Source organism: Schistocerca cancellata, chromosome 9 (assembly GCF_023864275.1).
Source record: "Schistocerca cancellata isolate TAMUIC-IGC-003103 chromosome 9, iqSchCanc2.1, whole genome shotgun sequence".
Classification (NCBI taxonomy): Eukaryota; Metazoa; Arthropoda; class Insecta; order Orthoptera; family Acrididae; genus Schistocerca; species Schistocerca cancellata.
The window spans coordinates 504,627,398-504,651,536 of NC_064634.1; the positions used below are offsets into that span (position 1 = coordinate 504,627,398).

At 38.2% G+C, this 24,139-nt stretch overlaps 1 protein-coding gene across 2 annotated transcripts in view; it reads right to left on the reverse strand.

Annotated features, from left to right (window-relative positions):
• Positions 1 to 1,879: 1,879 nt before the first annotated feature.
• The window catches only part of LOC126100558 (D-xylose transporter), a 384,842-nt gene continuing 362,582 nt past the window's right edge, over positions 1,880 to 24,139 (reverse strand). For both annotated transcript variants that reach the window (XM_049911177.1, XM_049911176.1), the window contains exons 6-10: positions 18,321 to 18,540; positions 7,690 to 7,883; positions 6,023 to 6,107; positions 5,282 to 5,479; positions 1,880 to 3,834 (exon numbers count right to left, since the gene is read on the reverse strand). In XM_049911177.1, coding sequence (XP_049767134.1) covers positions 3,653 to 3,834; positions 5,282 to 5,479; positions 6,023 to 6,107; positions 7,690 to 7,883; positions 18,321 to 18,540 — 879 coding nt within the window. In that variant the 3' untranslated portion in view covers positions 1,880 to 3,652. The remainder of the gene's footprint in view (positions 3,835 to 5,281; positions 5,480 to 6,022; positions 6,108 to 7,689; positions 7,884 to 18,320; positions 18,541 to 24,139) is intronic.

Here is a 24,139-nt window from a genome sequence, read left to right on the forward strand (position 1 = left end):
CCTCCTCCACCCAGATTGGGCTGCAACTGTCCAGTCTTGGTGGTACAGCCCAGTCCTCGCCCTACTTGCTCTTTTACTCTTCTTCCCGCCCTTTTTGCAAGTTCTGTTAGACTTGTTAATCTTTTGTCTCTCTGTGCTTCTCTTGCCCTGTGCATATTGCTAGTCTTTCCAAGGCCATCTCAGAGCAGAGAATCTCTGGTGAGTGGTGGGGCTGAGGTATGTATGTTCCCTCATTGCCCTCTTCTTTCAGGTACCTCCAGCTGCTCCCTAGATGGGTGACCCTACTTGTCTTTCTTCCTGTGTCTCCCTTTTTTCGATTTGTCCCTTACCTCAGCTTCGCTGACATTGGTAGACCTTGGGATTTTCTTCCTCTGGGTTTTGCATAGTAGGCTATCTCTGATCTGCAGCCATACAGACCTGTCTGTTTGAGGAAAAAGGAGCTGATGACCTAGTAATTTGGTCCATTTAACCATCCAACCAACCAACCAACCAACCACCCACCCACCCCAACCCTGCTATCCCTCTCCCTTCTCAGTCCGGCCTCCTCCTTACCCCTATCACCCAGATTACTTTTCCCACCATGCACAATCTGTACTTTTCATAATACTGTAAAATATAAAATCAAGTCATATGCAGTGCAACTGCACTGCCATTTAAGAGTGAAGTGTTTGCCGTTTTCCCCTCTCCCCCCTCCTCCTGCGCAGACATTGTGCCGTGGCATTGGGGAAGGTGTGCAGTAGTCAGGCTGAGAACTGTGTTCCTCATGCCACGACATGGCTCAGGATCCAAATTGTTGTTACTCCTGATTTAATGGTTTTTGTTGGTTATAAAAATCAAGTTCAAGTGGACTGTGAATTACAGAGTCACACCTCAACACACAAAAATAATTTTCACATAGACTTGGCCTAGCTGCCTGGGGTCCACAACGGAGGTGTGTGCTCTGGTGAGATAATATTCAACAAGGTCCCATTGAATGTAAGGAAATTAGGAATCCCTGCCAACTGAAAAGGAAATTTAAATTACTGCTGTTTAGCTACCCCATTTACAAGTTATTTGAATATCTAGATTCAGTTTTGGTAACTTCTTGCCAAATAGTAATGTAGTGCAATTAGGAGCCAGTATTTACAGATGCAAGCAAATATTTTCTTTGAAAGATACTATTCTACCAAGTGGATTGTTAAGCCACTAACAGCAGATATACAGTACACATACAATAGTTGTACAGAAAAACTGAGAAGGCAGCAATGTGTTTCAAAGTAGCAGCTTCCTTCCTAATTTACTTGGTTAAATTTAGATGACATAGGTGTTAATAGCATTAAGCATAATAGTCACAGTGGATTCTTAATACAGTGGACAGATTAAGTCTCAATGATTTCTGTGTCTTTTGTTAATGTATACATTGGTTCATCCACATCCCTGAAGATTCGTCTTTGTGATGGAACCTACAGAACATGGTGGATGGGTGGATGCCTGTGTGCTTGCATAGGATACCTGTACTTCACAAAATATTATTAGCCACGAAACACAGTAGTCTCACCCCACCCCACCCAAAAAGAGAAGTAAGTCATCCCCACAGAATTATTTCAATTTTCTTTTTAAAATTTTCTTAAGTTTTGAATGAAATTTGGAAAAGTTCATCTTAATGTTGACTCTGGAAATATTACAAATTGTTTATCTGTACTCACCTCATTTCTGAGGTGCGTTTTTGCATTAACAAGTCATGATACTCTTACCTGCTTCAACAACAACATGTGCAGTACCTGATGTGTTTCAGGTCACTCAGGCCTGATATTGTACATAATGACTGCAATCAATGGGTGTAGTTCTGAGGGATTGAAATTTTTTCTATGGCTCATAATTTTCATTAAAGAAACATTACTTTAAATAGTATTCTTATTATTTATTTAAATAATTTTACATACTACATTATACAAAAATTAATTATATCAGACTGTTCACTGTACCAATCTGCTACACAAATTCCAGTAACAATACAGAACAGTACATGAATATGTTTAAGTTCCAGTATTAAATGGTTTGTAATATCACTTTGGGAAATCATCTAACATAAGTCCCACATAAGAATTTGATAAATTGACTTGAGAAAAGGATAGGGCAGAACAAAACTTTATTTCTTTACTTGTAATGTATTCTACTTTACAACCAAGTTTTATTCCCAACAAGTTTGATGTCTGTTGCATATGGCATGCTCTTTCTAAAAATTATATTTGAATTCATTACTTCCTGTATAAGTTACAAATGGACTAGGATAAAGATGAAACAGTGAGCCTTCCAAGGAGGAGTACAGAGGGAAAATTTGTTTGAGAAAATGGAAATATAGACTTAATCACTTCTGTTTAAATATATATTTTGAAGATAGTTTCAGCTATCACCACACTCTTCACATGTTTCTACATCATGTCATAACATGAAAATTTCCAGGTGAAGGAAAACTTCCAGTAACAAGCCAGTGTATAATGTGAACTTGTTACCAAAAAACAGATCAATGTGAATAGTTTGTCATAACACCACAATGTTTCAGAATTTGTAGCTCCATGTATAAATTCTAACATACTTCAATGTAAATAACTGAATAGTTGAGGCACCAAGTGGTTGACAGGGACATAAACAAGACTAGAAACAATACCCAGTATTTGAAAATCATCCTCAAGTACAAAACACTCATATGTGTACATATACGAATCACTAAATATTATAAATTAAACTCCCATGCCACATTTTTCTGTCTGTGTGAAGCCGCATCTCAAGATCTTAGGGATTTTGATACAATTTTTTTCACTAATAGGTAAACTGATTCACAAGGAAGATTCGTGTATACAATTTAAGTTGTCCAGCTGTAGATACTTACAGGTCTATCCATTCAAAGCTGCGGCAGATCACTAGTTTCAATAGGTATAAACTTTCATTGCTGTATTGACCTTGTCAGCTATATTGTGCTGGCATTGCAGCTCAACTGGGCTCAGATTTATGTGTCTATGTATATCTATTTTTACTACTTAACTGTGAAAGAGGACATTGTCTCAAACCTTGGTGACATTACAGTCTTTTTCACATGCCTGCCAACCACTCAACACCTCATATATGTGGTGGGTTGTTGACTTTACTCCTTCCATTATTTATATTCCACCAAGGACTTTCATATAGCACACTTTGTTGTAAGGAACTTGATGATGATGATGATGATAGTGATGATGACATATGGTACAACTAATAAACTACTGACCCTGTGGCTTCATGTCTGAACATATGAAAATATTTACAATGCCATACATCATTTCAGTGAAATATTTTTGTGGACCTCTTGTCTAAGCAGACAGTTTTGGTTACTACTCTTCTGCAATAAAATATTCCTGTAAGCAACAGCAATCTTTGTTTTCCTCTTGTTGTGGAGATGCAGCAATTGCAAATTCTGTAACTGCACACATAAAGTGAACCATATAATTTATTGTTTGTTTCTATGGGGGCAAGAAAAGTGCCATTGCCAGCCACTCAACTTTTGAGGGCACAAAACACGAATACAGTTGCCCCTGACAAGCGCCACACTGATACTGGTGTACCAATTCCTTCAGAACTGGCACACTTGTGAAAGACATCAGCGTTACTGTGTTCTCCTCAGTTGTGGCACCACTCTTCACAGCCTACTGGTATCATGAGGGGCGGATGGCCTGGCAACGCCATTGCCACTCGAGGCACTGCTCCCATTTGCCATCTTCTCCATTGTGAACCCGGCATTCTCGTGGCCCATATCTGCTGGCTCCTTCTCAGGGGGTGGGCCTCCCATCAGGAACATTGTGAAGAAGAACATCAATGAACCTGAGAACACATTGGTGTTATGTAATAGAATATATCAGTATTTATTTTGTGATTCAGATTTACTGGCTAGGAGATTCAAAGTCACCTTTTTGGAGAAACTGACAAATTGCATGACACACTGTTAACAATGGTGATAAAAGTGCCACAATGAAACTAATGGGATACCTGGTAAACTATATGAAATATTATTTTGCCTCGTTTCACAAAAATTACCTTTCATATGGCCTAGGTTTTCAGATGTAAGCCTATTTTCCAACAAATAACCAAATCAGTTGTTTACTCGTATATAAACTCACATCCCAAAAATAATTATGTGAAACATGACAAAAAGGTTTCAGTTATTTTTTACAATATATATATAGTTTCACCACGAACTTACTGTTGAATCAATTAAACTGAAATAACTGATCTCTTTAAAAATGATAAAAGCCTATGTACTCTCTCTCTCTCTCTTTCTCTCCATATTATACAAAGTCACACTGCAGCTATATTCCTATTTATATCACTTCACTCTTTGGTAATTTACTTATAAGCTAATAACAGTTGTTCCTAATTTGAGTATGTTTCTCTTGTTGTTGTAGTTTCTCAGTCCGAAGACTGATCTGATGCAGCTCTTCACACTAGTCTATCCCACGCAAGCCTCTTCATCTCTGCATAACTACTGAAACCTACTCCCATTTCCCATTTGAAATGCTTTCTGTATTCACCCGTTGGTTTCTCAGAAATGCTTTTCTTGCTATTGTCATTCTGCATTTTATATCCCCTCTGCTTTGGCCATTATCAGTTGTTTTGCTGCCAAATAACAAAACCTACTGACTACTGTTACTGTCTCATTCCCTAACCCGATTCTGTCAACATCACTCAATTTGATCAGACTACATTCCACTATCCCTGTTTTACTTTTCTTGATAATCATCTTATACTCTCTCTTTAGGATACTATCTGTTCTGTTCAAGTGATCCAAGTCTGCCTTCTCTGACAGAATTACATTGTCATTTGTAAACAAAGCTTAATTTTTCTTCCTGAACTTTAATTCCCTTCACAAATTTCTCTTCAGTTTCCTTTACTGCTTGCTCAATGTGCAAACTGAATAACATGACACAGAGGCTACAACCTTGTCTCACTCCCTTCTCAACTAGATCTTCCCCCTCATGTCCCTCTACTCTTATAACTGCAGTCTTGTTTCTGTACAACTTGTAAATTAACTTTCACTCCTTGAATTCTATGCCTGCTATCTTCATAATTTCAAAGAGTGTTTGTCAGCCAACAATGTCCAAAGCTTTCCCTAAATTTACAAATGCTACTACAGTGGTCTAAAGCAATGAAATAATGTGTTTACAAGTCCACAAATCAAAATGAGAAATAATATTTTTTTGCTTGAAGGAAGTGAGAAGCAAATTATAATATTTTATTCAGTATCTCACACTGCATGGGAGTATATACTCACTTAAAAGGTATGCTCCAGCATAGAAAATGTACAGAGACTCTCTGAAACCAATGGCTTTGGTAACTGGTTCCACGAGTATTGGGAGATTTCCTCCAATATTGTTCATGACAAAGAGAAATACTCCCACTGTTGTAGACCGCACAGACAATGGAACTATCTCTACCAGTATGGCAAATACAATTCCGAACCACATCTCAGCTGTGAACAAAAAGAATTGTTTTATTTCAGTGCAGACAAATACACTATGTATAATGCACTTCTTCTATTACATTAACATGAAATCTCTCATGAACCATGAAAAATTATTATTATCAGTTACAAGTGATACCCTCTGCTATGTTTTTGCTTCACTCTGCACAGTTTTCAACAAGTGTTGCTCCTGTCAGCTCGCTTACTGTGTAGGTAGCAGGCACCTCCCCTTTTGCACTAATGTGTTATCCACCTGTATTTTTTTCCCCAATGTTCCTGCCATCTCCCCATAGTTTTCCATTATTCCAAGTTCACAGTTATCACCATTACTCATTTCCATCAGGTTGTAAAATGAGTGTCTTTGTCTAGGAAAGAGTGTGTGTGTGTGTGTGTGTGTGTGTGTGTGTGTGTGTGTGTGTGTGTGTGTGTGTGTGTGTGTGGAACTGCACATTGTGAATGCATAAGAAATAGATATAAATGAGAAATATTTTAGATAATATACTTTTCTATATTCTAAAGGTAGTTAAAACTGGTGATTTTGGTCTAACTTACCAAAGAAATATGAAAGTCCAAGAGTTATAAGTGCCCAAGTTGGGGTAAAGTAAACACTGCCATATGCACCTGGTGTTGAAATGAGCTGCAACCAATATCACGCTTATTAAATTTTGCATCTATGACAGTTAGGTTGTAAGCTGTAAAGGTGCAAAAATGAAGAAAATAATTTGTTACTAGAAAATAATAATTGTTTTCATTTTGTTTTCATTAAAATTCTGATTATAAAAATAATGTTTAGTTATGTTCTTGTTCAACAGCAATGCGTTTATTAGCTGTCAGCTCTAACATACATAATTTAAGCCATTCATGTCTGTAACACATTGTAGTGTCAGTACCCAATCTCTTAGCAAAAGTAATAAGAATCAATGAGAAAGTCATGTGAAGTATCACATTTGCAGCTCCAGGCTGTAACCACAGTCACTGCACTCAGCAGGCAACTGCACTGCCCAGCAATAATAACCGTAGCACATATGTGAAGTGACTAGGTGCCAAGTTTTAGTGATACAAATGTGCCTCGAAGCAATATAAATGTCAGAATTTTGTAGCAGAGACACTTCCTTCACTGAGGTTCAGCAGCACCACCATGATGGCAGGGCCACACCGGAAAGTGAGACGACTGGGTGTCATCGGCAACAACCTCGGGTTCGAGGCCGGGCTGCGCCTGTCGCCGCCTGCTCTGAGTCCACTGCAAGGCCCAGTGCCACTGCACTGCCGACTTTCCGTCAGTGCCTGCTGCTGCCAGTACTGAGTTCTCTATGGCCCTATGGGACATGGTGCTTTGGGGTAAACCACCATCGGACTGCTGCCGGAGGGCAGTGGATCGAATCCCATGTGAAGCAGTCTCCACATGCCACTGCAGTGGATACAGGTGGGGGCTGCTCTGGACACCATCAGTAATGGAGAAGTAGTGTGCCATTGATGTCGGCTGACTGAGTCTGACTGCACTTTTCAATGTGAATGTGTTTTAATGTAACCACGCCTCAGAATGAATGCTTACATTTGGTATATTATTTGTATCTCCAAACCTTGGATCGAGGAGGAGACTTATTATTACACAGACAATTAAAAACAAATGTGAGGAATTTATCAAACCAAGCACTCAAATAAGGAATATGACATTAACATAGCTGGTTCTTCAATCAGATTTATGTTGGATGGATTTGGGCCCATCTGAGTTTTGAAACAGCTGTGTGAGGAGGAAAACCACCACATGCAATAGAAATATATACTTCCTATTCACCAATAACCCTTTCAGTTTGAAGTGCCCAGACAGTAATACAAGGTATCTGCAACAGTTTTCTTTGCCTGCTATGGGTAGTGCAACAGCAGTACTCCCACAGAGATAATTGTAGTTAGACAACTTCTATTCCTCTGATTGAGATATCTCACACAAAACATTATCGACTAATTGCTGTAAACACACTGACGACTTGTTGCTATTATAATTTTTTTCCTCAGTGCTTGGTTCTTTGTGTGAATGCATGTATAAGCACCTAGTCAATATTTAAATGGTTCTTGTTGACATTCACTATCTGCTATCATAATTGTGAATGCATGTATAAGCACCTAGTCAATATTTAAATGCTTCTTGTTGACATTCACTATCTGCTAACATATTAAATCCAATATACCAGTATCCTGAATGTTTTACACAAGGTATTTACCTGGCTGATAGACAGAACAGCAACACGGGACCTGATGCCCATTTTGGCTACAAATTTGTCAGAAACAACGCCTCCAACAACAACACCAATACTGCCTATGACAATGGTGACCGCAAACAGCCACCACCCAAGGTCATAATCCGGAAAATATGTTTCATAGTACAGATCACAGTTGTAAGCAAAGCACATGCCACCTGAAACAAGAAATTTCATTTAATTACAACATGTGAAACAAGTGTTCTCTCTCTCTCTCTCTCTCTCTCTCTCTCTCACTCTCTCCCTCTCCCTCTCTCCCTCCCTCCCTTCCGCCCCCCCCTCTCTCTCTCTCTCCATAACATCAAACAGGACACTGAAAACCCTGAGATATTCAAAAGCAAATTAACAGGATACCTAATTATCCACTCCTTCTACAACTGAAGAGCATTTTTATACTAAGGGATTTCTGTGAAATTATAATGTCTAAATTACATAAATTTTGACTTCATCAGTATATAGGCAACTGATAATGGGCAGTGTAAAGTTACATAAATAATTTGTTTTAAGTATTAGATAATTTCTAGCTGTTTTTCTTCTAATGCAAATAAAAACATATATGGAGTAAATTAGACGCAAGTCCCATACTTCTGTGTGAATACATTAGCAGTAATGGTAATTTTTCAGTGTACAGGGCAATTAAAAATGAATATATTGATTACAGGTAACTATAACTGTTTAATGCATAGTGATACACCGATAACAGAGAATGTAAAAGCGTCCGCCGCTCGTGGTCTCGCGGTAGCGTTCTCGCTTCCCGAGCACGGGGTCCCGGGTTCGATTCCTGGTGGGGTCAGGGATTTTCACCTGCCTCGAGATGACTGGGTGTTTGTGTTGTCCTCATCATTTCATCATCATCCAGGAAAGTGGCGAAATTGGACTGAGCAAAGATTGGGTAATTGTACGGGCGCTGATAACCGCGCAGTTGAGCGCCCCACAAACCAAACATCATCAGAATGTAAAAGGAAGTAGAAAATTTTTTACTCTTGTGCAAGTTTGGCAAACTGGAATCCAGTGCATGTACAGTAAGGCACAAGTGAAAAGTTCTATAAGTGCTAGAATGTAAAAATTGTTGTTCTGTCATGAAAGCACTGAGAATATTTTTTTCAGTAATGGAGTCAAGCACCTTCAAATACCAGCATCACTTGCAGATGGCATCAGCAATTTAAAGAAATAGAATGTTTGTGCAAATGGAAGAAGTACCAGTCAGTCACAGGTATCAGCATAAAACATCGAAAGAATTTGCCTTTTGCTTCAACATAGTCTAAAGAAATTAGCATATGAAGCCAGTAAAGAGCTGCAGTTGCCACAAACAATGGTTTGGTGTGTTCACAAAATGAAGCCAAAAATGAAACTGTACATAATTAAAATTTTACAGGAATTTAAACGGGAAGACTACAAGGTGTGGCTATAAAATAACAAGACTGATTCTGTCATGCATGCACCAAAGATGAATGACCCACAGCTGTGAAGCAAGAAGTGTGAAGCCTTCTCAGTTGAATGTGGCATCTCTGATGTCTGTAGACACATCAGTGTGGCAGTGACCTTCGTTTGTGTAAGAGCTGTTTTTTGTTTTGTTGGGAAAATGATAAGTGCAATAAAAGAGAACAAACTGTCATGAAGTTTCACATTAAACTTGGAAAATCTGATAATGAAACCCATTTTTTACTAAAAGAAGTGTATGGTGAAGACTGTTTACCACCTACATAGGTTTTTGAGTGGTTCAAGTGTTCCAAGATGCTGAGAAGGTGATGAAGATGACTCGTGCCTGGGATGCCCTTCTTCAACATAAAAAATGGATGAAAATATTGAAAAAGTAGGTAATCTGATTCAATTTGACCATTAACTGAGTATTCAATCAATTGCTGAAACTGTCAGAATTGACAAAGAATGCATAAGCATATTTTACATAAAAAATTGAAAATGAGAAAAGTGTGTGCAAAACTGGTGCCAAAAATTCTCATGATCAAATAAAAAGAAGCTCACAAAAATGTCTGTACTGACTCTTTGAATGCCACTGAAAATAAATCCAATTTATTGGAAAGAGTGATAACACAAGACAAACTTCCTTTTTTTCCTTCTTTTTTTTTCTTTCTCCCACTTATGATCCAGAAACTAAGTGCCATTTCATGCATTGGTAGGGCTAAACTTCACCAGAACAAGAAAAGCTTGTATCAGCAAATCAAGATTCAAAGCAATAATGATTTTTTTTATATTCATAGAATTGTGTATCTCCTCTGCATTCCTGAAGCTCATACTATTAATCGACATTACCGTCTTGAAGTTCTTGCACAACTCCATTGAGAAAATATGGAAAAAAACAAAATTGTAAAATAACAAGCGACAGATTCTGCATGAAAACAACACACTGGCTGATGCCACATTGTCTGTGAATAGATTTTTAGCAACGTACAACATACCAGTGTTAGACCACCTACCTTGTTTGCTTGACCTAGCAGCTAGTGACTGTTATCTATTCTGCAAGAACAAATCTTCATTAACCCTTCAGTGGGCGCACTTGCGGCAAATAGCTGCAAGATTTAGTTTTCTGTTAGTATCACAGATAGTGTTACAGTTGCGTCCACGTCCAAATACATATTTGTTGTTCTCAACGGATGTCACCTCTTACTACATTTGCACTATTCATGCTTTCAGCAGTTTGGTCATTACTGTTGTTTGAAACATGAGTGTTGCGTTCATGGCGTGTTTGCTGCTACACGCCTTGTGATGTAAGTATTTTCTATACTTGTGTTTTTCCTTTTGTCTCGAGGCAATCTTTCTTTTATATTAGTATATGATGAATATTCAAATCAAATCAAAGTTCCCATATGCAATTTTCATTACTTTTTACAGTCTTGGATATTGATTTGCTACAATATATTACTCTTACAAAAACATGTGTTTCATTAGGTTTCATAAAAGTGTAGAAATGGAGAAAAAGAAGGCATTTGACAGGCATCGTCTAACTGTACGTCCTGAAGACTATGAGAAAGTACTGCAAGAATTGTCAGAATAAGTAGTTCAAGAATTGCCAGATTCATGTGAATCTGAGTCAGAAGAGGAAGTTATTGAAGAAGAAAACAACAGCAGTGACTCCGAACAAGCAACAGAGGAAACAGATGACCACCTGGTTGAAGAGGGGAGACTACAAACAGAGGATTATCGATTTTATCTAGGAAAAGCCAAAGAAACTATTTGGATAAGTGAACCACTTCATTCTTCTCCTAAAACCAAGGCCAAGAACTTCCTAAAAGTTTTGCCAGGTCCAAAAGCAAGTGCTGAAATCGTGGAAAAAGAAATTGATGCATTTTACCTATTTATTACTGATGGGATGATTATTTTTGCTTAGGTTAAAAATGTAAAACTAATTGTGGTGCAAAAGCCACAATGAGCCCACTCATGGAAGTATGAAAGGTGCACCCACCAAAGGGTTAAAAGGAAAAAGATTTCAGTCTGTTGAAGCAGTGGAAGAAAAAGTGGCATGCATCACCAAGCAGCTCACAGAGGAAAACTTCTGGCACTGTTTCCATCAACAGAAAATTTGCATGTAGCATTGTAGGGATAGAGGGACAGTATACTGAAGGTGACAATAACTAAATATGTATGTTCTTGAAATAAAATGTTTTACGCCAATAGTCCTGTTGTTTTATAGCCACACTTCATATATCAAACATATATATTGTGCTTTGAGAATTCTGGAAGCCACAAAGAAAAAAAGAATTGCTGCATATCTCATTTTTAGTGATGGCGTAACTGTCCACATAAATGAAACAGCTAAGAATTGGGCTCATCTTATTTTCAGTATATATGCTTTTTTTAAAATCTCTGTCTTAGATGTGGTCAACATGTTGAAAAATTTTGAACATGCACACTGATCTCCTTCCTGAACTTTTAACTGGGACACTAGAGACATTTTGAAAATTGTTCTTGCACCTGCACTCAACAAATTGTACTGCTTAGTGTATCTGAAATGTATCATACACCACAAACAACAGAACATGTAAAAAATACTGATCTGAATATACTCCATGACATTTGTCAATTAATAAGGTACTACAGTCTCATGTCTCATTTATCATGCATAAATAGATCAAATGCTTCTTTTCAGCTGTAAATTATGCCACAAGGCAAAAAGGGAATATATCTTTGTAACATGACTCTCAATATACCCAAATCAAAACAGAAAAAGAAGCTGTGATATACAAAGCCATCTGAATGTAATACTAACATTACGATAATCTTCCAGTTCATATCTATTTAAACAAGAAGATACGTGGGTGATCAAAAAGTTTCCATTCAAAGATTGTGCAGTGTGGAATCAGTATGTCAATCAGGTAAAACTGCCTTGAGCACTGAGGCAATAACCCCACCTGATACACAAGGTTGAAAATACCTTTTTTGTAACACTCTTGTGTCCTGTCACATGAAGAAGTCTGGAACTGTGTGCTGCACATCCACAACTGATGGCAATCATCGACCCTTTGGTGCCCTTTTTATGGGACTGAAGGTGTGATAATCACATGGGGAGGGATCAGGATTATAAGGCGGCAGCTCAAGTGTTGTCCACTTGAGTTGGTGTAACTTTTGTGTTATGAGATTTGTGATGTGGGGACAGGCGTTATTGTGAAGCAGTAGAATTTCACAATAATCCAAGGAAACCGACTCCGGTCTAGGAATCCTCCACTAAAGACCGCACAGGCTCTGCACCAAACCAACTTCAAAATAAATGACCGATGGAAAGAGGAATGGGAGAGCAGAACAGTAGTAAACTGCCACAGTATGCCATGCATCTTTAGTAAACCAAAAGGATTTGATTGCCCTCGCAAAGTTTGGTCAACTCTTAATCGCATCAGAACCAACTGTGGGAGATGTGCCGACTCCTTACACAGATGGGGTAAACTTCCTTCGGCTGCTTGCGACTGTGGCGCTGAGAGACAGACGGTCAAACACATCGTGCAGGAATGCCCACTAAGGGCATACGAGGGTGACCCACAAGATTTCCTAATGGCGACCCAAGAGGCAATCGACTATTTACTATCTAAGCTGGACGTCTGCTTGTGACTGGTCTTCTGTGAGTGTAACTTTACAATTGGCGGTGTCCTTATATACAAACTGTTATTTATTGCTCTGTTTATACATATGTGATTTTTTTTTTAATCGTGTTGTTTCTGTAATTTTTACTGTGATGTTATGAGCCATACGCTAAATAAATAAATAAATTCACAATAATGGTTTGTGAAAGACACACTGTCACAGGCGCTGACTCCATAGGGCCTGAGAGGGGCAGAGACCCCTCAAAAATTCGTTTTGGGCGGGCAAAGCCCCCCCCCCTCCCCTCCCAATAATTAAAGAAAATTATTATTATATTATGCTTCGTAAAATCACAAAATAATGTTGGAATTTTTTATTTTCCTTGTTTGGCGATAGGTACCTTTTAAAATACATTCAGTAACAAGTTAAAACACATAATTATTACAGCAGTAAACGGGTTAACTGAAAACGAGTAGTGTGAACCTAGACAGTGTTACGGTGCTGTGGGCACACTTAGAATTTGTCCCGGTGCGTGAACCTTTGGGTAAAGTCTGGCACTGGTGGGCCAGTGCATCAAAAGGACTGGAGCAGAAGTGCCTGGAACCCGCTGCCTCATGTCGCCTTGACGCTTTGAGACAGTATGATGCCGCGGCTATATAAAGCCCACCCTGCTGTTGCAGTCATTCAGTGTGGATAGTTTCATTCAGTGCATGCTGCAGACCTGTTTAGTGTTTCGACTTCAGTGTCCAGTGGACTATTTTATATGACTATATTTTATTCATTTACTTTAGTCTCTTAGTGTATTGTGAATTAAGTTTGCAATGAATAAATTTGTTACCAAAAAGGCGCACTTGGAAGTTGATACTGCAAGTCAACCTCCAACAATTATTGTGTTGTCAATTGTTTCATCGTCTTCAGGCGAGAACCATTCACAACCGAAACCTGGACAATCCGGTAAGGAAAGATCATTTCAGTTTTGGTTGATCAAATGTACATGACTAGAATATGAAGCCTCTACGAAAAAAGTTTTTTGCAAAACCTGCCAAGAGGCAGATGCTAAAAATCTATTACAATTTTCTTCAAGAAAAGATGATGCATTTACTTTTGTAGGGTTTTCTAACTGGAAAAAGGCTTTGGAAAAATTCTGTCTTCATAAAAATACATTTACAGATAAAGAAGGTGTTCTGAAACTAAATTCTATCACTAACTAAAGTGTGGCCTCCCAATTGAATGAACAGTTAGATAGTGATATGAAGAAAGGCCGTTTAGCTCTTGAGACAATTTTTACTACCATGAAATTTCTATGCTGACAATGACTAGCAACTAGAGGGTGTGAAGATGTAAACTCAAATTTTTTTCAGTTGTTGGAACTCTGAAAGAAGTTTAAAGATTGGTTCTACTAGGAAAGTCAGTGTTGAGAAAGGTATTGGCTTCAGTCAAGAAGACTGAACATTTTCCTATTATGGTTGATGAAACAAGTGATTCTTCGATTCACAAACAAATGTCATTTTGCATTTGTACTGTCGATGATTCCTTAATCATCAACAAAGACTTTATTGGCTTATACGAGACCCCCAACACTGAATCACAAACTCTGTTTAGTATTTTAAAAGACGTTTTTGCTCATCCTGATTTGTCAATGGATAACTTAAGAGGACAGTGCTATGATAGTGCCTTGAATATGAGAGGTAAGTTCAAAGGACTAAAAAAGTTAATTTTGGATTTACAACCAAAAGCACATTATGTGCACTGCACTGTTCACAGTTTAGACTTGGCAGTTTTAGACAGTCTCCACCATCTTACATCTATGAGGGATATTATGGCTTTAGCCAAGAACTTAATAAACACTGTAAGGGAATCCAACAAAAGGATGGGACTATTCAGAAGCATACGCTGTGAGAGAGCCAACGACCAAACTGGTCTACGACCCCTTTGCCCAACTTGATGGACTATGCGAGCTTCTAATATCTTGACAATATTGAAAAACTTTGAAGAACTTCTAGAGTTTTTTGAAACATTTTCTGCAGAGGACAAAACAGAGGCATGTTACAAATGAGCAAGCTACCTTGAGTCAATGTTACAATTCAAGACTTATTTATTTTTACGTATTCCTCAGAATCGAAGTATACAAAAGAGGTATGAAAACAACAAAGCCAGCTCACCACACACTTTTAAAACCCCAAAGGAATACTACAAAACTATTTACATTGACGTCTGTGAAATGGTGCAATCTTGCATTACTGAGTGGTTTGCTTCAACTGGACTCACACATGTCATTGCAGTTGAACAAGAGTGCTGTGCTTTTAGTAAACAGAAGTCAAACAAATTTGGAAAAATCAACTGAGGTTTTCAAAAATGACCTAGACATTGAGAGACTGCACTTACACTTGAATATGTTAGCTGCTAATAAAAAACAACAATTGGTCTTAAAATACATGCATGATGTAAGAAAGTACATTATACAAGAGCCTGCAGTTGGAGATGTGTTATGTGAAGTAGTTAAGTGAATGAAGCTTCTCCAAGTAGTTCCAATCATGACAGCAACAGCAGAACAGTCATTCAGTGCTCTTAGACATCTGAAGTCATATCTCTGATCAACAATGGGACAGAAGTGATTGAACAACTTGCCGGTTCTTCGTGCCCATCGAGATGTTTGAGATGAATTGGATATCTGACCTGCCATCAACGACTTCATGTTCAGTAATCCAGTCAGACAGTCTACATTTGCAACTTTCTAAAGACACTCTAGCCCTAATAATGGCAGTAGAGAAATATTAAAAATCTTTATAAAATAGAGAATTAAATACATATATAATGTTAAATTTTCAGTTTTGAAATATTAGTACTAGTTTATTACTCTATTATTATATTACTATAGTACTGTATAAGTTATTTTCAAATACTTAAATATTTTTAGGGTGTAAGACCCGATTAAAACCCGCTATTTATATACTTTTTGACTGTAAGTATTAGGCATACTGTATTAACTTTATTAGCTATATTAAAGAATTAACTTTGAGATGTTGTTTTTATTTAATGAACCCTGAGCCTTATTCAAAGTAAGCTTAAATTAGCTATTTCACTTATTAATCAAAGGGCTATTACTGTGTGACAGCAACATTTTATGTTTTATGCTTTTAATGATAGTTTAGGATATACTTAAATATAATTTCAGTATCTTCAGAGCTTTATATTCACTGCTCTGTAGTAGTCTATAAGCATGATTATTACTGTAAATTAAATTAGCTTTTTACAAAAATACCATGTGTATTTATGTTTTGTTCCTTTCTTCAAAGCCAAAAAATGTGTCAGGCTTGTCAAGGTTCCCGGAGTGTCGAGTTATTGAGAGTCCAGTTTTTGGGGTTCTAATGTTGATCATGTGACTCTAAAATGCTTAAAAAACTTTAAAACTCACTATTTCTCATCTAAAATTTAGAAAATTTCCCAAGGCAAGACCGCCCCGTATGGGCCTCCCCAATATTTCTTATAAGTCAGCACACCAGCACACTGCCCCATACAGATTCTTCATTTCACAATGGATATTTACTGGAGTTTGTGCTTTGGCAGACAGGAAAAGATTAACATCTGTTGGGCACATTTGGTATTACATTGTCATAGTTCATATTTCCACATTTACTGCACGCACATTGGAAAGACGGAAATGGCACACTGATCTCTTTCCTACATGCTGCTGCTTATATACCCACATCAGAGTCATGCTACATTGCATATATGCTGCAGCAACACCCTCAGACAGAAACTTTTTGCTTGCTCCTTGTAATTTCAAATATGTATCTACACTATCAGTCTTCGGTAACTCGTGGTCTAGTGGCCAGCATTGATGCCTCTGGATCATGGGGTCCCAGGTTTGACTCCGAGCCGGGTTGGGGGTTTTCTCTGCCCAGGGACTGGGTGTTTGTGTTGTCATCATTTCATCATCATAATCATTTGTGCGAGTGGACAGATTGGATTGCGGAAAGATTGGGACTTTGTACAGGCGCTGATGACCTCACAGTTGAGTGCCCCACAAACTGACCGTCATCATCATACACTATCAGTGTTTTGTCCTTTAATATCTTTTCCTGGCTTACTCAAACCATTATTATTTCTTTGGAACAACAAGAAATATATTTCATGTGATATAGATTCAAGTTATTTGCAATATTTCTTATTGGTGTGACAGACTACAAATAAAAACTTGGGTTTGATGTCTGCATGGTGCCAATATTTTACTGTGACTTACTGACTTGGTACTTTCAACACTGACAATACTCTATGTATGTGAATAGTTATGAAATGGGATATAAGTTACATAAAAATTAAGTAATCGAAATAACACATTAGTAATAAAATACAGGGGCATTCATAATTTTATTCATAACTACCTCTAGGATTTCAAAAGATGACTGTACTAAAACTACTGGACATAAAACAGTGCACTGACCACCTCTCAAAGTTTCACTTCATAATATGTTTCATAGTGTGGCTGCAGAGTGTGCCACAAAGATGTGTACCTGATTGATGTGGCCGGAAAAAGCAGAATGATCCGTGGCTCCAGCATCAGCCTCCACACAGTTTGCCTTTTTGCCCTCTCACTGTCAGAATTCACAGCTGCTGTGTTCTCTTCAATGACAACCTATCTGTCAGGTTCCCGTAATGTCAGCATTTTGAAATATGGTATCTAATGCAATGTAAATGTATTTTGTATCCTCAAGTTAACTAAATGTGAGTCAATTGTAACAGTTCAGTGATGATTTCACACTGAGTATCAGTAAAAGTTTCAATGCACAAAACAACCCACAGGTGATACAACACATTCCATGAGAGTGGCTGCTGGTGTGGTACTAAGAAAATAGGTCTGTTAGTCCTATCAGCAGAGAAGCTGGGGTGTCTTCTGGGATTACTTCTGAGAAGCCCAAAGAAACCGATGAGGGATGAGCAGAGAACTAGAGATACTGAAGTCAACTGTCTGACACATTCTTAATCTGGAAAAGTTGCAAGAGAGGATAGTTAATGCAGTCTCCAATATTGACGGTGGCTCGGGATGTGTACGGCGAGAGTCTGACTATTGTATTGACATTTAACAAATCACAAAAGGTGCCATTATTGAGCACCTGTAATAAGCCTTAAAAACTTTTATGGATTATTCTGTGATATTTTGCTGTATTGTGTGCATTTAGTTTTTGCACTATCATCTTCTGAAAGTCCAGTGGTACTTATGAGTAACCCTGTACTCAAAAAGGATATGTGTACAAATGTTCAAAAAACATATAAAGAGCTACTGATATAATTCTACAACATGGCTGTTAGAGCCATCTTGCAAATTATGCTAGCTTCTCCTTCCTTCCTCATTTGAGAAGAGATGGGAGGATTTGCAAAAATTCAGTTGCCATTTTACATTCCTTGTGTTATCATTCAGAATGGAGGGCAGGTCTCCACTAAAACCTCAAGCTTGCCCTCTACTATGAGCCTTCCTCAATGTTGCAGAAAATCTGGCAGCTCATGGTCTGTAACTTAAAACACTGACATGAACAGTGGTATCCTGAAAAGCTGATGTTAGTACATACCTGTGTGCCTGATGGACGCAGCAAGGCAGAGCAAAATGACCCGTGGCTCCAGCATTACGCGCCACGCACCCTTCTTCTTCACCTGCTCACCATCAGCATTAACAGCTACTGTATTCTCTTCGCCGATTGCCTGCCTTTCAGGTTCCCGCAGTGTCAGACCAGTCAGTATTGCAATAATGATGCCAACTATTCCAGCACCATAGTAACACACACGCCATCCCTAAGGGAAAAACACATTTATTCTTATCTCTCCTATAAAATTGTGTAATTTGTTACAATGGGATTATTATGCAAAAGGAAAATTCAATCAAGAAAACTAATAAATTGTGGAACAGGACTGCTAGCAGTTCACACTTCCAGGAGACAATACATTTTGCACTGCCAATAGATACATACAGGATGTACAAAAACACATCTCAAAAAATTTAGGGATTTATTCTTGACACCAAAACATTACAAAAAATTCATATGAATGGGGTCTGAAAATCCTGCTTTGGAGAGGTACATTAGGAATTCCCTGTAGTGACCTCTGGTTGTCTAGTTTACCTCATATTTGAATTTTTACTCACTTTCTTGTTTACAGTTGGTCATGGCATTTGTTATATTTTGTCTGATTGTTGTTTGTTCTGTTTTAAAGTAAGCTCCATTACAATGATGTGTTCAGTGTTTGAAATGATAGTTATGCACTACATATATGGTCTAGCAGACAGCAATGCAGACACAGTATGCCAACTTTATGCTGAAAGTTACCCCGGGAGGCAGTTACATCGTGCAGGAACCTTTGTACAAATGCACCACCACTTGCAAGATGCAGGCTCATTTGAAGAGAGAGTTGCATATGGTGGGAGACTAGCAGATCACACAATGTATGAATACCTGAGATTGAAGAATAGGTTCATTGTACTGTTGATGAATCTCCAAGTAGTACAAGGAGACTTGTGAGACAGGAAGGCATTAATCACATGATGATCACAAACATTTTGTATGAAAATCTTTTGTACTTGTATCACCTCTAACAACTGCAAGGATTAAATGAGGCATACTTTCAGCCAAGAATTACTTCCTGTCAACAGACGTTAGAGCACTGTGCTGCTTCTCTGCAGTTCTTAGCATGTACCTTGTTCCTGACAAGGCTGGCTTTCCACATGATGGGATCTTCGGACATCATAAGAGTCATATCTGGGCATGTGTCAAGGCAGACATTACCTGGGGTTCAGCCTCAACATGTTCAGTAGAATGATTCATAACCATCAGCCCCTATTTATTTCTGCAACATCTTAGTAGACAAATATACAGGGTGTTTCAAAAATGACCGGTATATTTGAAACGGCAATAAAAACTAAACGAGCAGCGATAGAAATACACCGTTTGTTGCAATATGCTTGGGACAACAGTACATTTTCAGGCAGACAAACTTTCAAAATTACAGTAGTTACAATTTTCAACAACAGATGGTGCTGCGGTCTGGGAAACTCTATAGTACAATATTTTCCACATATCCACCATGTGTAGCAATAATATGGCGTAGTCTCTGAATGAAATTACCCGAAACCTTTGACAACGTGTCTGGCGGAATGGCTTCACATGCAGATGAGATGTACTGCTTCAGCTGTTCAATTGTTTCTGGATTCTGGCGGTACACCTGGTCTTTCAAGTGTCCCCACAGAAAGAAGTCACAGGGGTTCATGTCTGGCGAATAGGGAGGCCAATCCACACCGCCTCCTGTATGTTTCGGATAGCCCAAAGCAATCACACGATCATCGAAATATTCATTCAGGAAATTAAAGACGTCGGCCGTGCAATGTGGCCGGGCACCATCTTGCATAAACCACGAGGTGTTCGCAGTGTCGTCTAAGGCAGTTTGTACCGCCACAAATTCACGAAGAATGTCCAGATAACGTGACGCAGTAATCGTTTCAGATCTGAAAACTGGGCCAATGATTCCTTTGGAAGAAATGGTGGCCCAGACCAATACTTTTTGAGGATGCAGGGATGATGGGACTGCAACATGGGGCTTTTCGGTTCCCCATATGCGCCAGTTCTGTTTATTGACGAAGCCGTCCAGGTAAAAATAAGCTTCGTCAGTAAACCAAATGCTGCCCACATGCATATTGCCGTCATCAATCCTGTGCACTATATCGTTAGCGAATGTCTCTCATGCAGCAATGGTAGCGGCGCTGAGGGGTTGCTGCGTTTGAATTTTGTATGGATAGAGGTGTAAACTCTGGCACATGAGACGATACGTGGACGTTGGCGTCATTTGGACCGCAGCTGCAACATGGCGAACGGAAACCCGAGGCCGCTGTCGGATCACCTGCTGCACTAGCTGCGCGTTGCACTCTGTGGTTGCCGTACGCGGTTGCCCTACCTTTCCAGCATGTTCATCCGGCACGTTCCCAGTCCGTTGAAATTTTTCAAACAGATCCTTTATTGTATTGCGTTTCGGTCCTTTGTTTACATTAAACCTCCATTGAAAACTTCATCTTGTTGCAACAACACTGTGTTCTAGGCAGTGGAATTCCAACACCAGAAAAATCCTCTGTTCTAAGGAATAAACCATGTTTGCACGTTGTGAACAGCACATGCTTACAGCAGAAAGACGACGTACAGAATGGCGCACCCACAGACTGCGTTGTCTTCTATATCTTTCACATCACTTGCAGCGCCATCTGTTGTTGAAAATTGTAACTACTGTAATTTCGAAAGTTTGTCCGCCTGAAAATGTACTGTTGTCCCAAGCATATTGCAACAAACGGTGTATTTCTATCGCTGATCGTTTAGTTTTTATTGCCGTTTCAAATATACCGGTCATTTTTGAAACACCCTGTGTCTGGAGTTTTTCAGACATGAGACACTGTACGATGTATCTCTAGATGTCCTTCAGTGAATGTGGTACTCGACCTCACTTTACACAGATGTTCATCAGTATCTCAATAACTGGTCTCTTAACAGGTGAATCAGTCAGTGGCGATCAGTTGTGTGGTCTTAAGCAATTACCAGATTTGAATCTGATGGACTTTCTTCTTATTTTTTTTTTTTTGCTTTGGGGATATTTAATATCCTTAATGTATTCAACTCTCACACCCAATGTTGATTTTCTGAAGAATCATATCCAATATGGAAAAATGAGTGTGTTTTTCCCTATGTAAGGCAAAGCATGGGATGCAGGCTCTCTGAATTCACAGAGGCACGATCTGGTCACTTCAAGCAATTTCTGTAAAAGTAAATGCATTTGGTAAATGTATCATTACATAAATTCTTTCATACATGTAAATGCATTTGATAAGGATATCATTTTTATGCTGTGAATAATAAATCCTTTCATACCTTCCTAAGAAAGGATTTTTGGACCAATGTTTGTAAGAAATTTTTGTAATATTTTAATGTCAAGAATAAATCCCCAAGTTTCAGACATATGTTTTTGTACTCCTTGTAAAAAAGTAAAAGTCATTCTCCACCTAGCTTTCAGAATTAATAGCTCCTCCTCAACAAGGAGAGAGAGGTACAATGACATAGATTTAAATTATGGCTGTCAACATTTTTGGAACTGTTAATATGTGATGTCATGTGATGTTTTTTTGAACAAGTAGTACCTAGACTTAGGGATGCACCTTGAAATCCTGCTTAGCTCTACGTAGCAGAGGTTTGGGGGTGTGGTTTCCTTGAAGTAGCTCTTGTGGGCATCCTGACAGCTCTGGTGTTTCAGCCTAAGGTTGTCCCACAATTTTCACATTCCACTGGTTACATCAAAATGGAATGAACAAAGTTGCTGAAATTTCATTATCGAATCCCTGTCTCTGTATATCTCTATTATGCTTTGATGCTTCTTAAATCAATGTTTAGTATTATTCTTGTGACACTGTTTTAGACAGTTTTCTTGTTTGTGCTATTGGCTGTTCTATCCGATGCTGGAATAAGTTTGCAAATGTCTTACCAGAGTGCACTAGAATAAGGTAACATAAGAATCACTACTTAGCAATAGAGAAAAAAGTGTGCGATATACATGTATTGCGCAGAATACGTCCCATTAGTTTACTTTCCTCACTCGCTGACTGCGAGTAATGTTCATTATTAGCAAGTTTCTTTTTGCTAGTGTATCTTGCATGAGTTTAATGAGTTTTACATTTGTTTGAACAACAGCAGCATACCAGGAGCTTGAAAACAATATAATATGAATTAAGTCTGCAATTTATCAGGTAAAATTTAGGAACATTTCGTTAGGATGAAAGCAAAGGAACTTGGTGCATCTGGATTTAATGTAAACAGGAATCACAAACAAAAACAGTGTAAATCCAAGTGAGGGTATACACACAATTCTAACAGAGACATGTACAAAGCAGCTGAATGCTTGTGTGTGCTGTATCACTTAAAATTGATATTTTTGTAATGCACAAGTGTAAATGAGAGAAATATGGTATGTACATTTCCATGGCAGTTGCTCAGGTTGCTCATGTCATCCAATCACAGAACAAGATTAGTGTCATCATGGAAACATCACTATTCTGTCACACAAACTCACAAACACCGCAGTTTGAGTGCACAAAACATTAAACATCTGAAGTTTAGATGTGAAAATATCAAAAACTATAAGCATGCAATGAAGATAACATACATTGCATTAAAGATCTCTCCAAAACATTGTAAGCTAACGGGGGATAATATGGAGCTCTTCCAAGTAGTTCATAATTTAAATTTAAAGCACAGCAGCAGAAATAATGTTGGGCTGGTGTACTTAAGTCAAAATGTTTCATAGTAGAATTAAGTCATAAAGTCATAAAGATATTTAGAAGAACTGTAAAGTAAGTCATTATTTTATTATGAAGACACCATTCTGTTTCGATCTTTGTAGTGCCAGACAAGTATTTGTATGTCTCTAATTTCATGCAAAGTTGGCATTAAATGAAGGGAGAGGGTGAACCTGTGCCAAAACATGTTGTTATTCCTAATTACGTAAATCTGATAGCATGTCAGAAATTAGTTCTGATTTTAATTTTCTGTGCTTAAGAACAAAATTATGTATTAAATGCAGAGCGAAAATAGTGTAATGCAAAATGGACATGAAAATACTTGTTTTGTATTTTGATGAGTGTCATAGTTCCATTGCATAGTGTTTTGTTTTTTAATTGCAACAAATTATAAAATTATGTGGTGATAAATGTGTGTAAAATTATATAATGTATTTAGGTTCAAGTATTTAAATCCTATAAAAATTGTAGTTACCTGACTCAGGACTGGGGATATGAGTAGGAAAATCAGGTCTTTGGTTTTTGTCTGTTGTGGTGGTAAGTTCAGAGTGGCAAAGTGCCACGAGTGTAAGCATGGATGCCAGTGTATGTGAATAAACTGTGAAGGAACAATGTGAAAGTGTGTAGGTGTGAGACAATAAACCATGCGTATGAATTGCACTGATTATTATTGATCCAGATTGGATTTGTTTGTGAACTTTAACATGCATGGCCACTAAGTTAAAAGTGGTGTTTTTTAAAATATGTTTCAATCTGAACTTGTATAGTGTATCTCATTTTGCACAAGGTTGTTCACTGCTGTTCAAAGGCTAGCCAATATATGACTCAGTATTAGGGGTGCAAATGCAACCATTCACTACCAACCCCCTTCGCAGATGAGCCACGTGAAAAATAGGTAGTGAATTAGCCCGAGTACAGTTGCAACATGGCTTTTAATATAGATTTTATCTTGGAGTTAGCTTTTGATGTTATTCAGTAGTTGATTATGAAATGGAAAGAAGACATGTAAATATTTGGCTGGAGTGTGATATTGTCCCCTCCCCCCTGCTTGCTGAAATCTAAATCTTGATTGTA